The sequence below is a fragment of the Boleophthalmus pectinirostris genome, unplaced genomic scaffold (assembly GCF_026225935.1).
Source record: "Boleophthalmus pectinirostris isolate CB_2022bp ecotype Guang Dong unplaced genomic scaffold, ASM2622593v1 HiC_scaffold_7, whole genome shotgun sequence".
NCBI lineage: Eukaryota > Metazoa > Chordata > Actinopteri > Gobiiformes > Gobiidae > Boleophthalmus > Boleophthalmus pectinirostris.
In genome coordinates, this window is record NW_026571473.1 from 41,173,968 (window position 1) to 41,181,943 (window position 7,976).

Genomic DNA, 7,976 nt, shown 5'->3' on the forward strand with positions numbered 1-7,976 from the left:
AGATCCTCAGGTCCCTGTGGTTGTTCCTCTTCAGTCTTAGATCCTCAGGTCCCTGTGGTTTGTTCCTCTTCAGTCTTAGATCCTCAGGTCCTGTGGTTGTTCTTCTTCAGTCTTAGATCCTCAGGTCCCTGTGGTTGTTCTCTTCAGTCTTAGATCCTCAGGTCTTGTGGTTGTTCTTCTTCAGTCTTAGATCCTCAGGTCCCTGTGGTTGTTCCTCTTCAGTCTTAGATCCTCAGGTCCCTGTGGTTGTTCTTCTTCAGTCTTAAGATCCTCAGGTCCCTGTGGTTTGTTCCTCTTCAGATCCTCAGGTCCCTGTGGTTGTTCCTCTTCAGTCTTAGATCCTCAGGTCCCTGTGGTTGTTCCTCTTCAGTCTTAGATCCTCAGGTCCCTGTGGTTGTTCCTCTTCAGTCTTAGATCCTCAGGTCCCTGTGGTTGTTCCTCTTCAGTCTTAGATCCTCAGGTCCCTGTGGTTGTTCTTCTTCAACCTTAAATCCTCAGGTCCCTGTGGTTGTTCCTCTTCAGTCTTAGATCCTCAGGTCCCTGTGGTTGTTCCTCTTCAGTCTTAGATCCTCAGGTCCCTGTGGTTGTTCTTCTCTTCATCCTCAGTCCTCAGTCAGGTCCCTGTGGTTGTTCTTCTTCAACCTTAAATCCTCAGGTCCCTGTGGTTGTTCCTCTTCAGTCTTAGATCCTCAGGTCCCTGTGGTTGTTCCTCTTCAGTTTTAGATCTTCAGGTCCCTGTGGTTGTTCCTCTTCAGTCTTAGATCCTCAGGTCCCTGTGGTTGTTCTTCTTCAACCTTAAATCCTCAGGTCAATGTGGTTGTTCTTCTTCAGTCTTAGATCCTCAGGTCCCTGTGGTTGTTCTTCTTCAGTCTTAGATCCTCAGGTCCCTGTGGTTGTTCTTCTTCAACCTTAAATCCTCAGGTCCCTGTGGTTGTTCCTCTTCAGTCTTAGATCCTCAGGTCCCTGTGGTTGTTCTTCTTCAGTCTTAGATCCTCAGGTCCCTGTGGTTGTTCCAAAGTCCAGACTCAGGATGAAGCTTCCTCCAGCTCCTCCAGAGAGACCCTGAGGTGTTCCCAGTCCAGTCCAGAGACATCGTCCCTCCAGTGTGTCCTGGGTCTTCCCTGGGGCCTCCTCCTGGTGGGACATGAACACCTCCTGAGGGACACGTCCAGGAGACATCAGAACAGACGTCCTCCCCTCAGACGCTCCTCTCCACGTGGAGGAGCAGCGGCTCTACTCCGAGCTCCTCACTCTGTCTCTAAAGGAGCACCCAGACACCCTGCAGAGGAAACTCATTTGTGACGCTTGTATTGTGGATCTGGTCTTTTCCGTCGTTACTCAGAGCTCATGACCCAAAATCAAAAACTGGGACACTCTCGGTTTGTGGCGGTTGGTATTTATTAAATTGTGAATGAGTCCATAATTAAGGAGAATTGTTCTGCACTCGGTCCATTCATGATGAACATGAGTCAGTACAGTCACAGTTTCTTTGTGTTTTGATCATTTTTAAGCAGCTTTTCTCTATTTTACTGAAACAAATGACACTCTGCCTCTATTTACTGTTTCAAATTGGTCAAAAATAGAGACATGTGGGACATTTCTTGTATAAAACTGGAACAAATCAGTGACGTTTGGTCACCATAGGGAGTTTGTGATAATAAAATTGTGAAATTAGTGCATAATTAAGGAAAATTGTTCTGCATTTATGACTAACATGAGTCAGTATAGCCACATTGTCTTTGTGTTTTGGTCGTTTTTAAGCTGATTTTCTGTATTTTACTTCAACAAATGACAGTTTATGTTTCTTTTTACTGTTGTTTAGGATTGAATTGATCAAAAATAGAGACACCTGGGACATTTCTTGTATAAAACTGGGACAAATTAGGGACGTCTGGTCACCGTAGGGAGTTTGTGATGATAAAATTGTGAATCGAGTGTGTAATTAAGGAGAACTGTTCTGCACTCGGTCCATTCATGACGAACATGAGTCAGTTTAGTCACATTTTCTATAGTTTGATCATTTTTAAGCAGATTTTCTGTATTTTACCTAAAAAAATGACACTCTACCTCTATTTACTGTTTCAGTAGACACACCTGGGACATTTCTTTTATGAAACTGGGACAAATCAGTGGTTCTGGATAAATTTAGAGGAAGGACACACGTCTGGTTTCTCTATGTCTGTAAAAAGTGTCCGTGCGTGAACGTACGTGATCGCTGCGCCTGAGTATAAACTGTCTGTTGTGTTTGTTTGGTTTCTCTGTGTTCTGACCCAAAACCTTCGTCATTATTCGGGGAGTTTCGTGGCGGTTTCTCCTCCTCGGATCTTCGAGAACAGGATTTTTTATTTTATTTTTTTTAAATCTCTGTTGCGTAATTCTGGCCCAAAACATCGACGGGGAGAAAAGAGCCACAGCAGCAGCAGCGTCCAGCAGCAGCACCACGGCGCGGCGCGACGTCACGATCCCACCCATGTTTGGAGTTTTCCCCGCGTCGCCATGGCAACTGGAGGATCGTCTATGTGCGCGCGAGGAAGGGAGGAGGAAGAGGAGGAAAAAGGAGGAGGAGCGCGAGGGCCGAGTTTAGGCTTTTTTTTGTTTTGTTTTTTCGGCGACGACGTTTGAGTCCGTGGAGCGAGGAAAAGAGAATCTGTGACGTGCCGCGTGACGCGCTCCGATTAGAACTGTTTAAGTTTAGAAAATGTGCTCGAAAATAAACGAAAAGTTGACACAAAATGAACCCACGCGCGCGCAGACTCCGTGGGTTCGTCAGGTAAAGGCGCAGGCACCAAAACGTGACCAAACGGCGCGCACTGCGTAACAGCCAAATACGATCCGACACCAAACACGAGCTGTTTGTCTTCCTCTCCCTCCCCCCCCCTCTCTCTGATCACTTCTCTTTTTTTTTCTTTTTCTTTTTTTTGCTGTATTGAAACGAGCGTCTGGTGCACGTCACGTCTGTCCAATGCGCGCACTCGCCTGTGACATAATGGAACGTGCGCGGATAGAAAAGCTGGAGGCGGACGCGCGGGCGCATTCTCCCCGACGGAGCGGAGAGAGACGAGCAGAACAGAACAGAACAGAACAGAGAAAAGAGAGAAAGGAGAGAAGGTAGAGGAGAAGATACGGGGAGGAACACGTAGAACCCGCACGAGAGGAGCTCAAGAGCGTCCTGCCTCACACTGACACACAGGAGAACAGAGGAGAACAGAGGAGAACAGAGGAGAACAGAGGAGAACACGTCACAGAGGAGATAGGCACAGGAGCAGAGGATCAGACGTTTCGGACCTGACGGGAATGGTCCTCGCGCTCCTCTGAAGCAGCAGAATCATGATGAAGAAGGACATCACCCTGAGCCTGACGGAGGACGAGGAGCTGAAGCCTCTGCGCGAGGCCGAGAGTCTGCTCAGCTCCCCGGACCTGGGGCTCCTCAAACTGGCCTCTCCGGAGCTGGAGCGCCTCATCATCCAGTCCAACGGGATGGTGACCACCACCCCCACCGCGCCGCAGTTCGTCTACCCCAAGACGGTCACGGACGAGCAGGAGTTCGCGGAGGGCTTCGTGAAGGCGCTGGAGGATCTGCACAAACAGAACCAGCTGAGCGGACCGGCCCAGAGCACCGGGACTCTGGAGCTGGGGGTGAACCTCGCCCCGGTGACGGTGCAGCCGGAGCTCCCCGTCTACACGAACCTGAACACGTACGGAGGCGGCGCGGGGCCGCTCGGCACCTCCGTCAACTACAGCACCGACACCGTGCCCTTCCCGCCCCCGCCGCAGCATCACCTGGGCCCGGCGCCGATGAAGGAGGAGCCGCAGACGGTTCCGGACGTGCAGAGCTTCGGGGACAGTCCCCCGCTGTCCCCCATCGACATGGACTCTCAGGAGCGCATCAAGGCCGAGCGGAAGCGCCTGCGCAACCGCATCGCCGCGTCCAAGTGCCGCCGCCGCAAACTGGAGCGAATCTCGCGGCTCGAGGACAAAGTGAAGAGTCTGAAGAGTCAGAACACGGACCTGGCGTCCACCGCGTCCGTCCTGCGGGACCAGGTGGAGCAGCTCAAACAGAAGGTGCTCACGCACGTCAACAGCGGCTGTGAGCTGCTGCCGCACGAGGTGCAGGTGCACTGAGGCCGGACCGAACCGGGACCAGGTCTGGACTCGGTCCGGACCGGGTCTGAAGCAGGTCTGACCCGGTGGACTGTGCGGCCGCTGCATGTGGCCCGGGGCCGGCGCAGGATCTTGGACTTTGTACTTTTCTGCTTTGGGACATTTCAGAATCCAGCGTTACGCATGACGTCACTGTATTCACCTCTGACCTCTGACCCCGGGGGTGTCATTATAGACCCTTGGGTGACCCCGGGAGTTTGACGGAGCTGTGCCCGGGGCAGAGCGCCTGTGCTCCGGCAGAGGGACGCGCTCAGGCCCCGGGAGGACCGGGACCGGGTCCGGTCCGCGCGCGGCCGCGGGTTTAAGACAAACCGTCCCCGTGTTCCTCCCGCTCATCTGTTTACTTGTTTATTTGTTTGTTTATTTGTGGGTGACGTTTACAGACGCTGATGAGTCTCGCGCCATCGCCTCGTGCGTAAACGGCCCGTGCGGCCTCGTGCTCTTACACCTGTTCTGAACCGTGTCGTGGACTGTGACGCTGCATGATCAAGACACACTGAAGGTGGCGCTGTTCTGCCAAGACAGGCCGAGTGTCTCACTGTGTGTAGAGACTCTGGTCCGTGGTTCGGTCCGTGGTTCGGTCCGTGGTTCCGCTGCTCTGTCTCAATAAACGCTGCTCTTCTTCAACTCTGTGTCTTTGAGTCTGAATATTGTAAATGTTTAAACATTCAGGTTCTGGTTTTGTTTCTGCAGGTTCAGGACCAACAGACACGTGACCTCAATAAAAGTCAAAGATTTTGGCACCAAACACATTTAGTCTTGATCCAAACAATCAGAGGCTCCACATTAAAACCCACAGACCGCAGCCTCTTTTATTTGTATTATTTTTATATTACTGTGTTATTCTAGAGTCTGTGTGATCACGTGACACAGACGCACGCGCTGATTCGGTCTCTGTGTAAAAGCGTCGATCTGTAAAAATGGATCATACATTTAGTTACAGTTCTGTGTGTTAAAGACAGAACAGTGTGTGTCTGTGTCCTCATCACTGCTGCAGCTGCTCTGGGGTCATGGAGCGGAACGGAACGGAACGTAACGCAGCGTCATGTTTAGAGCTCGTGCCGGAGCTGCTCTCTCTCTCTCTCTCTCTCTCTCTCTCTCTCTCTCTCACCTGGGCTCCTGTAGGATGTTACACAGACTCACACTGCCCTCCTCTGGTCACTCTCAGTATTACATGTTCATCAAAAACAACAAATTAACTTTCTTCAGACTTATTTAACAACTGGAAACCTGTTATGACAGATGATTAATAAAATAAATACGTAAATAAAATGCAAAGTGACTCTAGCTAAAAATACTCAAGCAAAAAAAAAAAACAAATAAAACTGTGATTTTGAGTCTGAGGCCAAAATTTCCAACTGAAACACACAGTTACACACTTTTATTTATTTATGATGAATTATGTCCAAATCTCGTCTCGATCTCATGGATCCAAATCTCGTGTCCTGCCCCCCCCCCTAGAACAAACTTGCAAAAACTGGAGGGTTAAAATTTCAGAGTAAAATATTTCAGTGTAGTTGTTTTGGACACAAAAAGTGTTTTTTTTTTTTGAACTCTTTGAAAGTTAAATGTGTGTTAGAGTCGGGGTCATTTCAGTTGATTTGGTTGAAGTTAATTCAACTTGGCTGTTTTCAGTCCGAGCGCCGCTGGTCTCCAGGAGCTGCTCCACATCTGTTCATCTTACTTTGTGGAGCAGGATATAATCAATGTCGGGAAGGTGACTTTTAAAATGTAATCCCCTACAGATTACAGATTACATACACCAAAATGTAGTTTGTAACATAATCCATTAAATTACTTAAAGTGAGTAATGTAATCTGAATACTTTGGATTACTTGATATTGTCGTGCTTTTTAAAACGACAGGAATGTACCAACCACATCCTGAAAATTCATGTTTGTTTTCTTCAAATTGTCTGTTGAGCCCAAATCTCCATGAACAGACTTTTGTTTTACTGTAGAGAAACAAAGATGAAGATGTTTCATCTGCTAAAAGACACAAAAAAGACCAGAATCTCCTTAACCAGATTAAAAATATTATTTTTTAGAGAAATTACTGATTACTAATGAGATCACTGCTGCCTTCAGTTACGTCCATCCAACTGTTAGTGTCATATTGTTTAGTCCTGGTTTAGTCCTGTTTTAGTCCTGGTTTTGTCCTGTTTTAGTCCTGGTTTAGTTCTGTTTTAGTCCCGGTTTTAGTCCTGGTTTAAACCTGGTTTAGTCCTGGTTTTAGACTTGGTTTAGTCCTGGTTTAGTCCTGGTTTAGTTCTGGTTTAGTTCTGGTTTAGTCTGTTTAGTCCCGGTTTTAGTCCTGTTTAACCTGGTTTAGTCCTGGTTTTAGACTTGGTTTAGTCCTGGTTTAGTCCTGGTTTAGTTCTGGTTTAGTTCTGGTTTAGTCCTGGTTTAGTCCTGGTTTAGTTCTGGTTTAGTCCTGGTTTAGTTTTGGTTTAGTTCTGGGTTAGTTCTGGTTTAGTCCTGGTTTAGTCCAAAATATGAAATCGGGAAAATCCCGCTGTGTAATCCATTTATTTCAACAAAGTAACTGTAATCCAATTATCACCAAGAGGATTTTTGGTATTTTTTACTCAATGATTTTGTTACAGCTACAGTTTTGTTGTTTGTTTAGTGGAAGGAAACTCGTTTATGAGTTTTGAGGATTAAAATGTTTGTGTTTCAGATGAACTTTGCACAAGAAGTGGTTTAACAAAGACTTTCCATGATTTAGCCTTTATTTTTGACTGAACCGTATCGAATGAAAATCGCACTGTATCGAGGTTTGTCTCGTATCAGCGACTTCTTAACAACACTCGGCCTCAGTCAACAGGGAAACGTGGCTCTTGCCCCCGTCTGGGAGTATGACGTCATCACATTCTAGAACCTGAAAACCTCCCAGTTCCATCAGGTTCACGGCGCCGATGACGTCATACATGTAACGTTCCATACAGTCTTGTTACCGTGGCAACGCCGGAACTCAAAGCTGAACTTCAAAACTTTGAGATCCATACAGTCTTGTTACCGTGGCGACGCCGGAACTCAAAGCTGAACTTCAAAGCTTCGTGGTCTTTAACTCAAAGCTTTGTTTGGCCTCGGGGAGATTATAAGAATAGGTAAATCGCAAATCACAAATCGTTTACCGGAAAAGGCACGTTTAGCTGAGCTCGACAAAAGCAGTGTGCAAACTTTACTCCACAGAAGTTACTGATTTACATTTTTTTTCACCAACCTTCAGAGTTTTTTCGTTGTAATGGCAGACAAAGACACTGAAGGATTTACCCCGGAGGAGATGAGGCGCATGTTTGAGGAGATCCGACGAAGCCGGACTCCTTCAGTCAAACCACAGCCTGACGAGTTGCCGAGGAGCAGGACGGGACGCAGACGTGGGCTGTCGGACACTGAAAGCCTGAACGAGCTGAGGAGATACACCCGTCGCTCTCGACCTTCATTGTCCCAGTCCACAGACGTCCAAGGCAGTGGCAGTTTCCCCCTGGATGAAGCTCTAGTGAAGAGATTATCACAGAAAATTGGACCTCTGCTTGACTCCCTCTTGGGGCTCGATTACAGCAGTGTGGACTTGTCGATGCTGGAGCCCAGACACCAGATGAAGGACACATTCATGGAACTCATCTTGGTTAGCTCCAGGGTGATACTCAGGGTTTTAGTGGATCACGTTGCCCAAGGTCGCCTTTCCAGTGATCTCCAGGTGTCACAGGAGGCAGTGAAGGCTTCACTGGCCCCCATTTTCAAGCGCTTCTTCAGGACCTCAGGAGAGACTCAGTCCATGGACGAGGTCGTGGAGATGGTGAGCAGTGAGGT

The 7,976-nt window shown here is 48.1% G+C and overlaps 1 protein-coding gene across 1 annotated transcript; it reads left to right on the forward strand.

Moving 5' to 3' along the window:
* Positions 1–2,953: 2,953 nt before the first annotated feature.
* LOC110170502 (transcription factor JunD) lies at positions 2,954–4,788 on the forward strand. Its single transcript, XM_020936157.2, has one exon. It carries the CDS (start codon positions 3,328–3,330, stop codon positions 4,120–4,122), a length of 795 nt encoding a protein of 264 aa, XP_020791816.1. The 5' UTR covers positions 2,954–3,327; the 3' UTR covers positions 4,123–4,788.
* Positions 4,789–7,976: the final 3,188 nt, after the last annotated feature.